The sequence below is a fragment of the Schistocerca piceifrons genome, chromosome 4 (genome assembly GCF_021461385.2).
Source record: "Schistocerca piceifrons isolate TAMUIC-IGC-003096 chromosome 4, iqSchPice1.1, whole genome shotgun sequence".
NCBI classification, from domain to species: Eukaryota; Metazoa; Arthropoda; class Insecta; order Orthoptera; family Acrididae; genus Schistocerca; species Schistocerca piceifrons.
The window spans coordinates 275,814,594-275,835,075 of NC_060141.1; the positions used below are offsets into that span (position 1 = coordinate 275,814,594).

General features: G+C 42.0%; 1 protein-coding gene across 1 annotated transcript in view; it reads left to right on the top strand.

The window, feature by feature from the left end:
- Positions 1-20,482, top strand: part of LOC124795795 (nephrin-like) — a 718,423-nt gene that overhangs the window by 526,355 nt on the left and 171,586 nt on the right. The window contains exon 5 of the mRNA XM_047259875.1: positions 1,573-1,776. Coding sequence (XP_047115831.1) covers positions 1,573-1,776 — 204 coding nt within the window. The remainder of the gene's footprint in view (positions 1-1,572; positions 1,777-20,482) is intronic.

A 20,482-nucleotide genomic window follows, 5' to 3' on the forward strand; every position in this document is an offset into this window, starting at 1 on the left:
ATGATTATGCCCTGAGTACAGGAGAAAGGGGCATCCAAGAATGGCAGAAGTCCCTTAAACAGCATCCTTTCATAGGTTGTGCAGACTGTAACCTAACACAAGTTTCGCTAAGCACATTTTACCATCAAAACAGTAAAACAAGAAACAGCTGACAAATATGGATCTTGAATAATATTGTTTTGCAGAGGAGAAACTTACTGCAGTCCATTTTTGTTCACTCACTTTTATTTAAAACGTGGTGTGATACGTTTCATGTAAGTTATTATTTTGTTGGAGTATATTAGAGTCAGTATTCAAAGAACCGCCTATGTGATGTTTCAGAAGTCACTTATGAAGATGTCCTCCTCACGAATCACCTGTTAAATGAAACAACCAATTAGTATAGCAATAATATTACACTATGTATCGATACACAGTTCACAAGATGTTTTCCAACGGCTTATGGTGAACCAATGAAGATATTATCATGAGATTGACCGCAGGTCAGGGTATATTCTTGATGTTAAAGCCACATACTTTCTTTAATGCATTCCTGTATTTACATTTTTACTGGGAATCATGAATACTGAGGCAGCTGTGACACAACTTCAGTGGCTAGCTGAATACAGAAACGGGGCGGGAACTACCTGGTCAAGAACTACTGATGAAAATTCCAGATCCTGAAACATGCTGTGGCAGTAGCTGTTACTATAGCGAACACCAACTTCACCACATAGTAACTTTATTCATACGACTTTTTTTGCCATTATGCGATTGTGTCAACAGTGTCATTTTCATCTTCTTACACTAATAAACAATTACCAAAGAATAAAAAGAAATTAAGACAGGTGAGATGATCCAAAATCATATCAAGCTGAGGAAAGAGGGGAAGGATATTGCTGTCGAAGGTACGTTGAACTAAGAGACTGCTACATTCAAATTTAAAATTCAAAATTAGTGCAAGAGTGTATAATGCAGATGTGCGTTGAGGATGCCTGCATGTTAATTTAGGATAAATCGATCCAACTGAAATTTACTGGCATTTACCTTCAGTGATGTAGCGAAATCTTAAATCTGATTTTTGGGCATGAACTTGAACCACTGCCCTCCTGAATGCAACGAGTCCAGTGCCTTACCACTCGGGGAACTTTGCTTCTTGATTCAGAACAGCAGCCAGCAGCCCTATCACTTGGGCGTAATCTTGCAAGAATCCATACACCACATACTGCCAATAACAAAACTGTGATATTTTTATACAGGTCGTCTGCTGACTAATTTGACCTTGTGCGGGAACATTTTGCGTCTGACAGATTATTGAAAGGTAATATCGGAGTAATGTATGTGCAGCCAGTTGTTAGTAATAGAGTTGAGGTGTTAGTATACAGTTCACCACCACAACACGTGGTGTGATCCCAGGACAACACACTGCTGAAGAATCGCAGGATAGCGACCTGGCAGGAACACATCTGCAACAAGCTGTCAGCTGCAGAGGTCTCAGACCATCGTTCTGGTGACGAACCACTGGGAGGTGATCTCCCAACAGCGCGTGCGCAACTCACTACGTATGATAAGAGCTGCGATGTCGTTGTGTAGGTCGGCCACCGCCGCGAGTGACTTGGTGGCAGGACAACACGCTGCTGACGGACCGCTGGGAGGTGATCTCGCACGAGCGCGTGCGCAACAAGCTGCGCCTGCAGCAGCTGTCGCGCCGCCAGCTGCACGCCGTGCTCACCTGTCAGGCCGAGAGCAGCCCGCTGGCCGCGCCCGTCGCCGGCTCCATCACGCTGGACCTCAACCGTGAGTATCCCCACCTTACCTTGCCTCAAACTCATAAATTCCCGTCATTTATACAGTGAAATTTACATGTAATTATTTCTAAGTGCCAGTAATATGAACCTGATTAAATTCAAAGATCACCAGATTTACAAATCACATGGACTGACTTGTCTTGTAGCCAACTGTTTTCATATTTACAGATAGACTTATTCATATGTTGATAGAAGTGTTATTTTAAATTTATAAATAATGAACACTAACCTAGCATAACATGTGTTTACTTGGCTTCCAAAATAAAAACAATACCAGTGTGATACAGTCAATTATCTCCCTGCGGTGCCAGCTTCAAACTAGGCAAAAACAGTACAATGCCATACTGAAAAAGTACACATATCTGCTGCTGTCAAGGAGTCTTCTAGATACACCTGTCGGTACCGTGTCAAGACCGTCATCACTACCGTCCAAGTGCCCATTCCACCTCAGGCTTTTGGTTTTATTCTAGTGTTTTTGACGTCATTCCCATGACGTCGACAGAACCTACGCCAGAATTGTGTCATGTCTCATGAATCAACTCAATTTTAGTGTCATTTTAAGCTATACTGACAGTCAATTACACAGATAAATCACTGCATCTAAATGACATTTGGTGTTCATTACAAATTTCGTTCACATATAAACTGTACTCATAATATATGGATTGAACCAGGTCAAAGAGAGTGGTAGAGCTAGGAACGTACAGACACAAAAATAACTAAATAAATACCAAAATAAAAATCAATCAGAATGTTATCCTGAAGGATATCAAACGATTCTGTTTGAACAGAGGTTTCCGAAACTGAATTTTGTATAGAGAAAGCAATAACTAGAGTTGTCAGTGCTTTAATTAATTAATAGTAATCAACCTCCTGCGCTGAATCAAATAGACCAGTTGCTTCAAAAAGCTTTTAATAAAAAGAACAAAATTAAAGTGAACGGTGTGCGGGAAGTCTACTTTCAGGCCTCCTGTCTGCATATTCTACATCTATTTAAATTTATTTGTTTTGTGCATTAAATCAACATGTAATTCATTTCAAATGTCTTCACGTCTGAAGTGATCTTCTTTGAGGCATTTTCGCAGCCTGGATCCTGCTCATATCCCTTTGTGAGGGAATACACGGTTCACAAGTTCTTCAGAATATCTGAGTCCAATCCACCCATATACTTGCTTCACTTTTGAAGCGGGAGAAGATGGTTGTCTTTCCCTCCTTGATGTATTGGTTGGGATGAAAGTAGATGGTACAATGGGGAATGCCGTTTCTAGGATCCCATCTCTCACTGTTTTTTTTTTTACTAAAAGATGATAGTTGTCACCATCCGGCTCAGCATGTAGGCGTACTCCGTACCTGTGTTCATAGGATCCAGACGATGTGAAACCCTGAAGGTCTTTCAGCTGAGTTAGCCTCACCTCGAATTCACCTTTCGCCGCAATAGGTTATAGTGTAAGACAGTTCAAACACACATTGTGTTATCGACCAACCGTGAATTACCTGAGCGATCAAAATGAAGAGGTGGAACCTAAGTTTATGTCCTTTCCTACCTCAAGTTGGTAGCATTACTAACGAGACTGGATGTGCTCTATGGGAAAAAGGTGAGAAATAAGTTCTTTTACCATTTTAGGGCTAGGTCTCTTTTAAGATCGCCGGCCACTGTGGCTGAGCGGTTCTAGGCGCTTCAGTCTGGAACCGCAGTGCTACTTCGGTCGCAGCTTCGAATTCTGCCTCGGGCATGGGTGTGTGTCATGTCCTTAGGTTATTTAGGTTTAAGTAGTTCTAACTCTAGGAGACTGATGGCCTCAGATGTTAAGTCCCATAGTGTTTAGAGCCATTTGAACTTTTAAGATCTGTGAAAGATGATCTTGGTTTTGTAAGATGGACAGCTACCGTATCTCTTGTTGCTTTCTTATGTCATACATTGGTCAAACTGTCTGGATCATGGAGGAATGGAGTACAGACAATAAGCGTCAAACATGCTTTACAACAGCCGAGCAGGTTTGATACTGCAGAAGATCATCCTGCGAAATATAAGTATACAGAGATTCTGGCGTGCACTTCCACCGTTTAGAACAGTGTTATTGAGGAACCAGTTGAAACTAACTAAGCAAGTAATCTTATACCCACAAACGGAGATTATTACCATAATTCTGTTTGGAATGTTGTTCAGTCCCTGATCAAGCAACAGAGGAAGAAATTTACGTAGCCACTGCTACATAAGGTGTAAATTTTCTTACTCAGCGCTCTCTCGTTGCCTCTGTGACTTGAGAATCACGGGATGTTCAGCTGCCGAAATATATGCGGTTGCTAAGGACGTCACCTGTTTCAGTCCCGTAAGTGGTTTGGAGATTTTACCAGGTGTACCGGTATGAAATGAGCGTTAAGATACGAATGTGTTGATAGGGAACATTTGTTGTGAACGAGCCTATTCTTTTCTTTTTGGTTGATATGACATCTGTCAAAGATATTTAGTATGCATCAAGTCATGGAACAAGCATCATCATACGTTTTCATCGTGTTAACAATGTCGAATTTTGTACCTGAAAGTGATGATTTGCGGAAAGCATTAATATTTATTTTTCATTTGAAAAAAAGTGCTGCAGAGTCGCATCGAATGCTTGTCGAGGCATGTGGTGATCATGTTCTGTCAGAAGCAACATGCAAAAGATGGTTTCAACGGTTCAGAAGTAATGATTTTGATCTAAAAAATGAAGAACGCGGAAGACCACCAAAAAAGTTCGAAGACGCCGAATTGCAAGCAATATTGGATGAAGATGATACTTTGAGTCAGTAGCAAATGGCAGCAATGCTAAATGTTGCACAACAAATAATTTATGACCGGTTGAAAGCTATGGGAAAGATCCAAAAGTGTGGAAAGTGGGTGCCACATGAATTGAATGAAAAACAGATGGAAAACCGAAAAACCATTTGTCAAATTTTGCATCAAAGACATGAAGGAAAATCAATTTTGCATCGAATTGTTACTGGCGATGAAAAATGGATTTATTTTAAGAATCCTAAACGGGAAAAATCATGGGTTAATCCGGGACAACCATCAACATCGATTCGGCAAGAAAACAATGTTCTGTGTTTGGTGGGATCAGAAAGGTGTGGTGTATCATGAGCTTCTAAAACCCGGTGAAACTGTGAATACTAATCGCTACAGATAACAAATGATCAATTTGAACTATGCATTGGTCAAAAAGAGACCAGAATGGGCCAGAAGACATGGGAAAGTAATTTTTTTACACGACAAAGCAACTGCACACAAAGCAAAACTGGTTCAGGATACAATAAAAACACTTGGCTGGGAGCTGCTACCCCAGCCGCCGTATTCGCCAGACTTGACCCCTTTAGACTACCATTTGTTTTCATCAATCGGACACGCATTGGCTGAAGAACACTTCGATTCCTACGAAGAAGTCGAAAATTAGGTGTCTGATTGGTTTGCTTCAAAAGACGAACATTTCTATTGGCGAAGTGTCCACAAAATGCCAGAAAGGTGGTCAAAATGTATAGAAAGCAATGGTCAGTACTTTGAATAAAATGTTTTTACTTTTCAATTCAAAATTAGTGTTTCATTTTCACAAAAAAACGCTCATTTCATAAAGGTACACCTGGTATACACCAGGAGGAATTTTAGTTTCACGTGGCTTATTGTTGTTGTTGTTGTTAGGATTTGAGCCTGTTTTCGCTTCGTGGTTAGCAACACCTAATACATAGCGATAGAATGACTGATAAAGAATGAGGTTTTCAAGAAAGATAATGCTCCTTACTAAATGGCTACAGATTTCAGGACAATACCCTCGTCGAACCTAGTTAAGAATTTTATGACTGAAAAAAAACCTTATAAACTTTCTGTTAAATTTTGAAAAACGGTAGATTACAATTTATGCTGTAGTTATGAAGTCTAATTGCTATGTACATGACAAGGTGAAAACGTCAATACACGTTATGTATAAAGTCTATACAGCTATGAACTGGATAAGCTGATCAACAATCTTTAAATAGCCTTTTCTGATTAACACCTGAAACCAAATTGCACTCCGAATGATGATTCACTATCAGAGTACAGGATGCCATAAAACAAAGAGACTGGTACAGTAAAACTACAGGTACATGTGAATTGTTAAACAATTCCCGAAACCTGGTGCCAGAATACACAGGGAGAAGAAAACTTCACGCACTTGCACTTCGCAGGGCGATTCTTCACATACTAGCAGCACAAAAATGCCTTTTACATAATTTAGTCCAGTGCATATTTCCGGCAGTAAATGGACGTTAAAGATTGGCAGCCTGGCAACACTGTAATCACATTTACGGTAACTACCTCTGTTAGCAGTCGACAGTTCTGTGCAGTTGGTGTAGTGGATAATGTTCAATTTAGCTTGCAGGATGTCGAGGGCTCGATTCTGGGACGAGGCGTGTTTGTTTTATTTGCTAAATATACTCGCGTAGTATCTGGCGTCTTAATCGTCACACAGCCATCTGCAAAACATTTGCACTTACGTACTACAACATAGAAATTGAAGTACAGTCGTTTTCATTAGTCAGCTGTTAAAGAACCCTTTCGCACGTCATCGATGCGAATTGTTTCCCACCACTGCATCTCCTAGATTACAAACCTGCTTTCTGTTATCCACCCCCCATGGACCCATCGATTGTTAACCACTATCATTCTTGCCACGTTCAGGTCCATTACATTTTGATCAAACCTTACGTGAGAAATTATGCTCGAAACGTACTCCGCAAATAATTTCCTAACTCGTTTACCATCTGATAGTCTTATCCCCATGTAAACACTAATTATGCCTTGCAACATTGAGTGTGATCAGCGCGTGCTGTGTAGTAAGTATCTCCATGCGTTGCCTTATTATTATTATTATTATTGTCATCGACGATGGGAATGTGGGAACAGCACGTCCATTGCCGTTACAAAAAGGGTGTAAATGTCGGATACGAGTGGCTTATGAAACGTTGTATAATACAGTATTATATGGCACGACAAAATTGACAAACAGAAACAAATACTCCTGGAACCAGAATCAAACCCTCTATCTCCTGCAAGCTTACCCAAAACGCTATCCACTGTACCAACTACACGGCTCTGCTGCTGTACGCTGACAGAAGTAGTTACCGACATGCGATTACAGTGCTGTTAGATTCCCAATCTTTAACATCTATTTACAGCCGGAAATATGAGCAGGACGAAATTTTGTGAGAGGCGTTCTTGTATTGCTCTCCGAAATCCGAGTACGCCATTTTTTTCTTCACACTGTATATATAAAAGGAAAATAGCTTAAGATTACATCAGTAATATTTATTACTCTTAGATTTTAAGACAGTAGTTCTTTATCAAGTGAATTAATTCTTGAGCTAGTTTCATGACATAAAGACGTTGACGGAAATGAACTGCCATACTACAGTTGCGTTTGCAGGAAATTTGTAACCAGCACATACAGTCCAATTACCTGTTATTTGGCAAACTGTCTAAGCTAGTGGTTGTCAAATTTGCGGCCGGGGTCAAGTATTCTTGTAGCTCACAGTTCTCAGCGGTAATTTGCAATAATAAACCTCTAACAACAAGTAGAAGAATCCATAATGTCAAATAACGTTAAGAGGCTCTTGAGAGTGTCTTTTCCTGCTCAGCAACGAAAATATTTAGAGGAGCATTAACATTTTAAGACGTGCTTAATATTGATTGACGTAGGTGATGTGCGTCGCGAGCTAAGTAGAGTTGTCCGCCTATCTCAGGGGTAGAGCGCACGTTCTGTTTAGTTATTCCACCTGGGACTCTTGACACTGCAGGGTTAGAGAACGTGAGAGGGTGAATGTTTTATTGTTTGTCTTCTGTCAACCCACGATCGTGCGAGCCTCGTACCGATCGGTTGCTATGATACAAATTTCAAACGGGAATAAGACGGATTTGTGAGTTCACATTATAGAGATGGTACATATTTGTAGCAAAAATTGGAAATCTGAGATAATGACTATGGGATCAAACTGCTGAGGTCATTGGTCCCTAAGCTTACGCACTACTTAATGTAACTTAAACTAACTTACGCTAAGGACAACACACACAGCAATGCCCGAGGTAGAACTCGAACTTCCGACGGGGGGAGCCGCTCATTTGTAGCACACAATATGAAATTAAACAACGCAATGAGTAGAAGAAAGATCATGTTCGAAACATTTAGTAAGCATTTGTGATTGTGTCCCATATGGCATAATGTATTTAAATGTAACTACAGTTACTGTTGTAAATCAGTAAATCATCCGCTCACAGACAATATGACACTTCGTCAGGTAATTACACGTTCAGAAATTTATAGTTACTGAGGATTGCAGCAGTCTGAAACAGAACTGTCGATACGGATAGTTCCGGATGCTGCTAACTTTTAACCTACAATACCTACGAACAAGTGGACAACTTATCGCATCCTTACTGTACTTAGTCTGTAGGGGTATCTCAAAATACTAATTTATGTAGGCTACCGGTTACTAACAAGGTAGGTACGTTTGCAACCCGAGGCACCTTCCTACAAACTCAGTACTCTCTCTTAGCTAAAAACGTTTGACGACTACTGGTTTCAATGCTGTTTGTTAGAAACTGCCGGCATCGAATGATCAACATCTTGAATCGTCCATCTGGATGTCGAGTGCAACTCTCTGGCTCAGCGCACGTGATGTGTGGTTAATTCCACCTGGAACTCTTGCCAGACGACTGTTGGCTCGCTTATGTTCACGGAAATGTTTTATATTGCGAATATTAACTGAGTCTTGAACATTCCAGGGTGCCTCGCACTCTATATCTGCATCTACACACAAATGAAAACTTTGCAAATTCCCGCTTACGTGCTTGTCAGAGGGTTCCCAGAATCACTTTCAGACTATTTCTTGCCCTTACCGCTCTCGATCATCACATGGAAAAAATGAGCAACTAAATCTCTTCGGCCGAGCTCGGATTTCTGTTATGATAATCGTTTCTCCCCATGTAGGTGGGAGTCAACAAAATATTTTGCATTCAGAGCAGAAAACTGGTGTTTCAAATTTCGTGGAGAGATCTCGCTGCTACGCAAGACGCCTTTGTTGTAATTATTTCTGTGGCTGACGCACTTCTAGTGAATCAAGAATTGGAAGCCTATTGGAATAAGTCTCCCGGAGCTTTTTTTTCTGGCTTTCACGAACTTTAGAACACCGCCCATTCCTAACACTGATGTTTTACTATTTTGTAGCCTGACAAGTTTCAGTGCATAAACATTTTAAATATTCTGGACAAAGCATAAATTAGAATTCAAAATCAGTTTTGCAACATTAGTATAAAACATTAGTTACACACAGCAGATATTTTAAGACAAAATTTAAAAATATTAAGAAGTTGGGGTTTAAGTTGGTACGTCGCAAGTATGGCATGTGCTCCCATGAATATTGCCGTACGATCGAGATCTTTTTTGTTGTAGCACTGAAGTGAGTGAAAGGACTATTTTACAGCAAGCTTTATAGCATATTTCCGAGATAGTTTCAGTTGTAAATGACAACTGATGTAAGGAAGTTTCGGGAAAAGAAAAATCGCAGATACTTGTCGAATTTTTCACTGTAATTTATTTACACAACAATCTGTTATTTGAGTATCTACGTAGTAATAATTAACAAGTAAATCCGTTTCTCTATTAACAAAGCGACAATAAGAATGACATTACAAAAGCATTAACTATGGTCACTTGCCCTCACAGGCGGATAAGAGCACACAGTCAGTCGATCAAGAGTTCTTAATTGAAACTCTTCGGCAATGGTCATAGTGTTATCGTCATGAACCTTCATATTCCCTACAGTTAAAATACCATCATTCTTCACATTTACCGTACTGTATCATATCGTCTGTAAAATTACATCAGCACCCCGGGAAAACGCAATTTTCAGCGGGATTAGTTTTCTGAGGAGCTATGAGCTGTTTCTTTCCTGCAGAACGAGCTTTTCTCTGTTCTCGTAAATCCTGTATTTTTTCTCTCTTCTGTTGTTCTTTTCCTGCTTAACCCCCTGATTTTTATCAAGGGCGTTTCTTACCGCTGGCAGGATTTACGATTTTTGGGCCCTCCGCTACTTTCCGTCAAGTGACTATTCTAACAGACAACATATCAGGAATGGACGTGTGTTCTAGCACACCGCAGCACTCATTACTATCACTGCTTTAAACAAAAAGTCCTGGATGAATATTCTTCGCTGGACACTTGTCTCCGTTCTTGTTTTACCCAACTATCCGAACTGCAGCTTTGTTGTGGGTGTCGCATTGTCCTGCTGAAATTGTCCAAGTCCGTCGAAATGTACAATTTACATCAATGGATGCAGGTGATCAGGCATAATGCTTACGTACGTGCCACCTGCCAGAGCCGTATCTTTAAGTATTAGGAGTCCCATATCACTTCAACAGCAGACGCGACGTACTGTTAAGGAGCCTCGACTGGCGTGAACAGTCCGCTGTTGACATGCAGGGTCCATGGATTCATGAGGTTGACTCCATACCCGTACACGTCCACCCGCTCGATACAATTTGAAACGAAAGTCGTCCGACCAGGCTACATGTTTCCAGTCATCAACAGTCCATCGTCGGTGTTGACGGGACCAGGCGAGGCGTAAAGCTTTCTGTCGTGCAGTAATAAAAGATAAACGAGTGGGATTTCGGCTCCGAAAGAACATATAGATGATGTTTCGTTGAACAGTTCGCATGCTGACACTTGGTGGATCAGCATTGAAATATGCAGCAATTTGCGGAAGGGTTGAACTTCAGTCACGTTGAACGATTTTCTTCAGTCGTCTTTGGTTCCGTTCTTGCAGAATCTTTTTCCGGCCGCAGCGATGTCGGAGATTTGATGTTTTACCATATTCCTGGAATTCGTGGTACGCTCGTCAAATGGTCGTAAAGGAAATCCGCACTCCATCGCTACCTCGGAGATGCTGTGTCCTACCACTCGAGCGCCGACTATAACAACACGTACAAACTCACTTAAATATTGATAACCTGCCATTGTAGCAGCAGTAATCGATCTAATAACTGCACCAGACACTTGTTGTCTTAGATAGGCGTTGCCGACCGTCGCGCCGTATTCTGCCTGTTTACGTCTCTCTGTATTTGAATACGCATGCCTGTACCAGTTTCTTCGGGGCTTCATAGTGTAAAAAAAGTGTTGACTTACAAGTCTGGACAAGAAATGTAAGTATGCCCACTCTTCGACAATATGTCATCTGAACCGAAATTCACTAAACATTACGATGTCGTACGTTAAATAGTATTCTGTTGAAGATGGTACTTCAGTGAATCCGCCTGTCAGAACGTCGCTTCAGGGATTCGCGACGGCCCCAGATGGATTCCTTCGATGGATTAACAGCGAGGACAGTGTGGCGGCTAGGCTGCAAATTGTTTGTAAACGGTTTTCGACACCCGACTATAGTCTGTCTGTAAAGTCAAGAGCGAGCAACGCTTTTGGTGGGGGAAGTGGCCTTTCCCGGAAGAACCCTGCCACTGGCCTACAGGGCAATCCAAAATCAGTTGCCCGTTATCTGTCCAGCGGTGTAGTTCGGCGTGCAGTGCTATACGTGTTTTCTGTTCGTGGGATCTTAGTTGCCAGTCTCAGTCAGTTAACTTTGTGTACTCACTGGTATACATCAGTATCCGGAAGTGATGGATAATCGCCCTGAATTACAAGAAAATGTGAAGAGTACGAAGAAGAGGAGATATTTGCGGAGAACGAGCGTTCGATTATCTCTAACGTTATTACAGCGTGTGTTAAGGAGGCTATACAAAAGGAACTGTTGGCTAATATTACCAGTCCCAATCGTTTATGCAAACGGCAGCCTCGCCACAATAGGACGCATAAGGAAGGAACGCGGAAACAAGGCTCATGGTTTACTGGAATCGTCTCGAAGGAAAACTAATAATTTAGGGAGGAAATCCATCGTTATAGACAGTTTCACAAAATCGGTCATTCGACAAACGATGGAGGACTTTTACATAAACCAAAAAATAGTGCCCACATTGTGGAAATTAGTTACTGGCGTGAAACAAAAAATACATTTTCCTTGGAGAAAGATGTTTTACACAAGACATTGCGTGAAATGGGATTTACCTGGAAATACTTTTCAGACATGTTTACGAAGACAGTGACAAAAAAGCAGTGCGAATCGAACTAATACAACACACGAAATTATAAAACAGTCTTCGTGTTGCAAGAATTGTTAAGTTTCAATGCAGCCCTTCAAAGAAAACTACTACCTTTTAGTAGAAGCACAAAGTAAGAACAAGCCTTATATTCTACAGACTGATTGCACTATATCTGGTTCGTCTTACGAATAGAGGAACATACATTCACATGAATAGGTATTTGGTTCTATGTTTGTAGTAGAATCCTGACTTCCGTTCTTATGTTAATATTATTTACTCTAAAAAGTTTTGTTTAGAACAAGCTACCGTCTTTTGTTTTCCTTATACTCTTAACGCATTTGTCTAAAAATAAACGCAGCCGGGACGTATCTGCACACAGCGTCGCCACAGATTTAAAGCGCGCGTCGCGGCAGGGCCGGCACTACGTTGTGAAACAGCCTGTAGAAGCGCCTTGTGACGTAGCAGGGTAGGCAGAGTGGGGACTCGCGCGCTCGCTCCTCATTTTACCGACAGACTATAGGTGAATACGGGATGGTACCCACGTTCCGTCTCAGCTATGCATTCGCACACTTTCACGTGGATTAGCACTTGACAAGGAGATGGGGTGCGTTAATTCCGTCACAGGGGAAGAGGTGGTGACGGGACGGATACTCCGTGAAGACATGTGATAAGTTCAGAGAAAAGGAGGAGGCAGTACTCGAACGAGAAATAGGGCTATGTGACAGTAGGTTTTCAACAGAATTTCGTCGTAATTACAGTAACACGTCCAAATGATGTAATAGGAAGCTGTTGAAAGTTCGCACTATTCGATTCCATTCCGTTCAGCGGACAGCTGACTACTGGCTAGCCACGCCGGCGCAGCGACCAGCGGTGGATTGCGCGGTCGTGTGTCCGGCTCGGTGGTCGTTTTGTAGCTGCGCGGACCGGTCCGGCTTGGAGGGCTGCCCGCCTCCCCGCCTGCCTGTTACTACTGTCGTGTGGCGGCCACGCGACCGCCACGCTGCCGGCCACGGCCTGGTCTGGTCTGGCCTGGCGCCACGCCCACCGCCCGTGTGTGTGTGTGTGTGTGTGTGTGTGTGTGTGTGTGTGTTAGAGAGAGAGAGAGAGCGTGCCACAGCTCCACCCACGGCCCGGCACACTCCTTGCTTGCGACTTAAGCCGTCGGCACACGGACCGTGCACCCGAACGTTGAGCGTTGAGAGTGCCGAGTTTCTGACGTCATAGCGTGGAAGAGCACGTTCGGGAGTCTTTCCGAACGTGCAGAGCAATATCTGGCATGTCAGATATTCTGAACGTGCGTCTGAGCGTTGACCAATGAGATGGCACAACGCCACATACGTCACACACACGCCGTCTGCCTTCAGTACAGAGTTGTGGGGCGCCATATTGGCATTCATTTCAAGCTTATACGCATATATGCCGTTTCTGAGCACCAGCAAATTGAGAATCACTGGAAAACCCGTTGTTAACTGTGTGATTAGTTCCAATAAAATAATGAGAAACATCATATTCGTGGCAAAAGAATTTTTGTAACTTGCGTATTATGAGAGTAGGCTATTTGAAGGCAGCCACACACTGAAGATCCATCGAAAACGCATTGTTCTTGGTACAGTTTGTTATAATCAAATTTCAATTAGTAACATGGCAACGATTCAGGTTTCCATCAAGGGTAAGATAATATGATTAGTTGCTAAGGGTCTGATGTTGGTTTAGCGTAGTGAGCAGCGACAATGTCCCTTCATAAATGTTTGACAGGGCGGTGGTTTGAGTCTTGATATTGCCAATTTTTTTTCCTAACATTGGCGTTTTTATTAGGTTCTGATACTTTATTATTAGTTTAATATAAGTATTTACTATAATATTTGTGTTATGTATAATATAAGTTCACCTCTTTTTAAGGAGTGACTTTGTTCGATTGGCTTAATTTAAAGGGCAGCTTGCGCTATTCGTATAAAGGTATTTTTCCGGCCGTTGTGGCCGTGCGGTTCTAGGCACTTCGGTCTGGAACTGCGTGACCGCTACGGTCGCAGGTTCGAATCCTGCGTCGGGCATGGATGTGTGTGATGTCCTTAGGCTACTTACGTTTAAGTAGTTCTAAGTTCTAGGGGACTGATGACCACGGATGTTAAGTCCCATAATGCTCAGAGCCATTATAAAGATGTTTTGCTCCTTTTTCTTTTACGCTTCGTAATTCACATGTTGCAAAGATTATGCTACTGGGCAGGAACAGTTATCAAGTAAGACTGACCTTGGGGTTTTACTGAAATGTGGGAATGATGAAACAATGTTTATCTTATGCAGAGAAGTATTCCAAATTTGTACCGCACTGTTTGTAATGGAACTTTTATAAGCCTGTGTCCTTATTGATTGGACATGGTACTTTCCTTTTCGTGGACGATGGAGGAAATGTGCGTTTTAATAGAGATAAGGCGGGAATTTTACGCTCGCCCGTTGAGTAAACAGTGTGATTTACGAACTAGAAACATCCCTCAACTGCCGCTGGAGTGCGTTGCGATCGCGTACACCACGTTGGGGCCCACGTATCGTATGCACAAGTCGCATCGTTCCTGAGCGTTCAGCACCACGTTGAATTTGGCACGCTCAACGTTAACGTTCAACAGCACGGTCCATGTGCTGACGGCTTTACGAAGCCTCCAGTGGCGTGCGAGAACCAGTCCGGGACTACTGTCATATTCTGCTGTTTGTTATCACTGATCGGAAAGAGGCTACGGAAAAACAGAGCAGGTTCACTACTGTGAACAGTATTGGACCAGCACGCAAATGTGGACACATGGATCGGTTTTAATTGAGAGTCGGGGGGCGGTTGGGGGGAAAGGGGTGGAGAGGACGAGTGGGGGGAGGCGATTAGAGTTTGTTACTATTTTTGCCTTCTCACCCTGCTAAAAATCTAACTTCCCACTTCACAAATCTTAATTTGACTCAGGCAGGGTCAGTTTCAATAACAATAAAACATATAAAATATTTCAAATGTTAATAATAAAACATTTAACTATCACAAAATATAAAATATATTCGAATATAATAATAATTATAAAATAATGATAGTAATATTAAGTTGCTTACGCAAATGAATGGACATTGCTTTAGCATAACGCCGAAGAAACTGTATTTGGATAGCATATGTCAAAAAGTTAGAGTAGTGGGCTACATGTGGTACATAATTTACGAACTACAGTTGCATCTGACTCTCATAACCATGATAACGCCGTAATTTAAACAGTGTAAAGTCGTTCTATCATATTTCGTTAAGGACTCGATCGTAAACTCTTGTTGGTAGCCTATAGCTATACGAGAGCGGAAGTGACTGGAATGCGGTTTCTTCTTATCATTTCTTCATACCAGTAAGACTGCGTCTCCAGGACCTGGTTGGCCCATCGGTACCAACCGACGGCCGTCTCATCCTCCGCCAATGGCGTCACTGGGTGGGGTAGGGATGGGCGTTGTCAGAACAACACTCTAACCGTTGTTAGTTGTCGTGACCTGGAGCCGCTTCTAGTCGGTGAATTAGCTGCTCAGCTGGCATCACGAAGTTGAGTACACACCGTACCACTCCTCTCACCGAGGAAAAGTCCCTGGCGGTATCGGATAGCGAATTTGGATCCTCTACATCGCAGGCAGGTGACAAGGCTATGGTTGTGTATGATGTACCACTCAGCTGTGCCCGTCTGACTTATGAATGCGCTAGTTGAGGAATTAGGGTTCTGTGCGTGCTTTTTGTGTGCAAGTTTGTGTCTGGTGTTTTAATGTATGTGTTTTTACTCTCTAAAGAGGAGCGTGAGGGTTAATTTTGGGCGTTTGTGGGCAGCTTCTGGTGGATGATTTCCTGAGTTTTGTATGAGAAAGTGAGTCGAAGTTCGTGCTGTTTCGTAAAATTTTGTGGATTTTTCTTGAATAAGTGTGTAAATGGTGGGTTGGCCTAGGAAGTGTCTTATGTGTGTGTTGGGGATGTATCTGCCAGCGTCTGAGATGACACGGACAACTTCGTTCTGGAGACGTTTAGTCGGGATGGTGCTGTGTCTGACACGATAGACCATACCTCCAAGCCATACAGGATGATTGGAAGTATGAGCTGGCGCCAGAGGAGGAGTTTGCACTGGTTGGCTATACCGTCGCTTTCCAACAAGGGAGCAGCCAGGCGCATCAACCCCTCAGCGGCGGAGGTGGACTCTACCTTTTAGTAAGCGAATTATATTTCCTGTGTGAGTTTGCGATCATTCTGAATGTTTTGTGAATTTTGCCGTCTAGAAAGTTATATAATTCCTTTTTTCATTATGCCGTTCTGGTTACTGTGGTCAACGTATGCTAATTTAAGGCTTGCACACTTAGAATTGCTAATTCTAAGTTTTGATCTGATGATGGCAGTGGCTTTAAGGACTTGCTAAATAATGAAATACATTAAGTGTTCTACACGGTTTTATTCACAGAAATTTTCTGCATATATTGGCGACGTCAGCTTTACTTTTTCTTCGGCTCTTGCGGACATGATCCATGCTAAACCTGCCCCCACCCCCAGTTCACCTATCCCTCTCCTCGCCCCCCTCCCCAGCCTCCCGCCCTCCGTTGGATCTGCGCATGCCAGCATGTTTCTGGGATGAGAAGGCAAAAGGCAAACTGACATCAGTGGTACGTGATCCCGAGCCTTAACCGCAGTTCCACCCACAGAAGAATTGAGTAGATCTCCACGGCGATTCTACTCGGAGCGAACAGTTCAAATGACCTATCTGTTGGAACTCTCTGGCAGATAAAAGCTGTGTTCCACAGCGGGACTTGAGGTTGGGACGTTTTTCCTTCCTTGGGCAAGTACTCTAACTAATGAGCTATCAGATCGTGGCTCACGAACAATCGTCACAGCTTTACCACCGGTTCTTCGTGAAAGAATATAGTTAATAAACTTGAGATGAATTATAAAATACCAGTAGGTCCCTAAAGACTTTACGTGCAAACACACCAACCGATTTTACAACGGTACCCATATCTTTCACATGTCTGCACATATCACATATGACGATGAATGCTTGAAACAAATAGCTGTACGCGTTTTCATTTATCTATCTTAAAAGCTCAACGTGCCCACCACCGATAACACGACTGACTTCCAGTAGACGGTCCACCTCATCGCATCTTATGCGATAACGTCTGGAATTAATGAATTTATTGCTGTGGCTTCGCAGTGTCGGAGCTCACTCAAAGCTGTTGGAAGAGGAGGCAGATCGACTGAGTCTTTCATACACACACACACACACACACACACACACACACACACACACACACAAAATCAGCAATCACATACCATGCGATCGGGCGAGATCCGCACTACCCTCATGGTTGATCAGTCATTAGGTAGCTCATGGACTCTCTTCGGTGCAGTGTCAGAGCTGCATGTTCGTGCAATTGTCGAGAAATACAGGCCTTCACCATATTCAGATATCTGATACTGTAGCCACCTTTTCTGGAAAAAAGGAAATGGACATAAAAACTTTCTCGGGAAATGGCACAAAAGACATCAATCTGTTGAGGGTCTCTCCCGAGTTTCACAATGCTATTTCGTAAGTAGGCTGTTTAAGTTTTTTTTATTGGTATCGTCACGTAGCGCTCTGTATGAAAATCACTGGCTGTGCTGTGTGCAGTCTGTGGCTGGTTTGCATTGTTGTTTCCTATTGTAGTGTCGGGCAGCTGGATGTTAACAGCGTGTAGCGTTGCGCAGTTGGAGGTGAGTCGCCGGCAGTGGTGGATGTGGGGAGTGAGATGGCGGAGTTTTGAGAGCGGATGATCTGGACAGAGACAGTAAATTTGTAAGAGTGGATGTCATGAACACACACACACACACACACACACATATATATATATATATATATATATATATATATATATATATATATATATATATATAACGAGTTTTGAACACTATTAAGGTAAATACATTACTTGTTCTCTCTCAAAATCTTTCATTTGCTAACTATGCCTATCAGTTGTTAGTGCCTTCAGTAGTTAGAATCTTTTATTTAGCTGGCAATAGTGGCGCTCACTGTAATGCAGTAGTTCGAGTAACCAAGATTTTTGTGAGGTAAGAATTCATGAAAGGTATAGGTTATTGTTAGTCAGGGCCATTCTTTTGTAGGGATTACTGAAAGTCAGATTGCGTTGCGGTAAAAATATTGTGTGTCACTTTAGTGAATGTCTGAGTACGTTCAGTTTTGCTCAGCTGTTTGAAAATCAAATAACATAAGATGTTTATCAGCACAGTAATTCATTAATTTTTCTAAGGGGACGTTACATATGGCCGCTACGTGGCGTTACCAATAAAAAAACCAAAACAGCGTACTTACAACTTGTCTCCTGTATTTTCCAACATTGTAACGATTTACATTTTCCATTATATGGATTGTATCCTCATCATTGAACACGAATCGTGAAAGGAAATTATTTTCCGTCTCCACACTCATGAATTCAGAAAATTCTACGTGTTGTTGTTTATCGGCGTCAAGAAGGATTTTTTACAACTGAATCCTCTACGGCTTGAAGCACAAACACCGCTCCACACCAGACAGATACATAAGGAATGACTTACAACGACTTGTTTGACAAGTAGACGTCAGTGAACTACGTGTAAAAACCCTTGAACGAGCACGCGATGGCTACTTGAGGATTTCCGCCTACATAAACAACCTTGCGTCGTCGAGTGTTTTGAGGTGCAGGAGTTTTTTTTCTTTTACAGTCCCGTACTCCAGATGAAAATCATGCGTCACAGATTAACTGAATTTCACAATTAAAATGAAGAACAAGAAAAGCCTATTGTTGCTGTTTTACAACATCTCTACTATGTGATATTGTAACGTTCGTGTTTTTCGTACAGTAAGGGCGTGAGACGCCGCTGATGGTGATCCGTCCGGCGGACGAGGACGTTAAGGTCAGCGGCCTCCTTTGCGTTATTCGAGAGGAGTAGGCAATGTGCCGTCGCCATGTTTCACGCTCTCCCTCCTCTTATAATCGTAAAACACAAATATGACACTACACTACACAATTGCTATTACCTTCACCTTCCGCAACGGGAATGTGGCATTGCGCCTAAGTAGGCTTGCCCTTCTGTTCTCCCAGCCTGCAATGCCACAGCACTTTACTTTTGTCCCAAGTTTCTCTCTTTATTCATGTGGAAGAAGCAGACATGTGAAGTGGGATGAAAATTTGTTAAGCACGCTGCAGTTTTACAGTTTTTATGCCGCTGTTGCTGTTGCAACGGAGACGTAAGTGTGGTACAGACCTGTTTCAGAGAAGCTTATTAGAAATTTTTAATCATAATTAGTAAATAATATGGGGCTAGTCGATCTCAGCCACTTTATTTATGATTCCACAGCCGTTAGAAATTTGTTAAAGTTTAATCTATGGTATCCTTGAACACTAAGCTCTTACCAGGATTTAGGTTTGCAGCTTTTTGACATTAAATGAAAATGACCCCTAAGAGATAAAGTAACCCGATGTAAACTACAAGTAATTTTTAACTTTTGGCAGAGCTTACTGTTATGGTGGAACCTCAGTGTTAAACTTAAAGAGGGTAGTGACATCATTGTCGTTCGGTAATTTATTCTTTCATGAGTCTTACTTGCTAGTCTATCCAATGATGACACCACTAGAAGTACCGAAGTACCGTAATAAATCAGTATCAATTTGAGGAGAATTAAGCTACTTATGAATATCGACGAAAATCTAAACCAGGATGACCAAACGCAGGTTTGAGCCATCGTCCTGCCAAATCCGAGTCCAGTGTGCTAACCACAGCGCCACACCACCCAGCCGATCAAGAAATAGATACAAATAATGACCACAGTTTCATAATGAATAGACAAAGAGGAACAACATTAAAGTATATCCATGATGGTTTTATTGTCTTCTGGTGAAAACAATTCTTCAATCTCACACATCTGTCCATATCTGTACGTATAGTGAAAATGGATCTAATCTCATACACAAAAGTATCAGAACGACATGAGTTGCGTTTAACCTGATTTGCATGCATCCCACTTAACGTACCTGTTTTGCAATGATTAGAATTTGATTTAATTAACTGTGTCACATAATTCATTCCAGTAATCTTTATGCAAAATTAAATATTACAGTTTTGAACATGCCTGATACTCAGCAACCGTATACTAGAATAAAATTTTCTCTCTGCAGCGAAGTGTGCGCTGATATTAAACTTCCTGGCAAATTAAAACTTTGTGCCGCACCGAGACTCGATCTCGGGATCTTTGCCTTTCGCGGTAAAGCGCTCTACCATCTGAGCTACCCAAGCTATTTGGCTATGCTCAAGTCAAAAGTAAAATAAAACGTTCTAGCCTTTGCCACGTGTGCCCAGCTGGGAATAACATCAGTCTGATGTTGTTTCCAACTGGGCACACATGGCAAAGGCTAGACAGTTTTATTTCACTTTCGAATTGAGCGTAGGTGTTCCAAATTCTGAGTACTGCTTCTTAGCAGTGTTATTTTGCGATTTAGCAATATTTCATTCTGATAAAGAAAGCCTTGG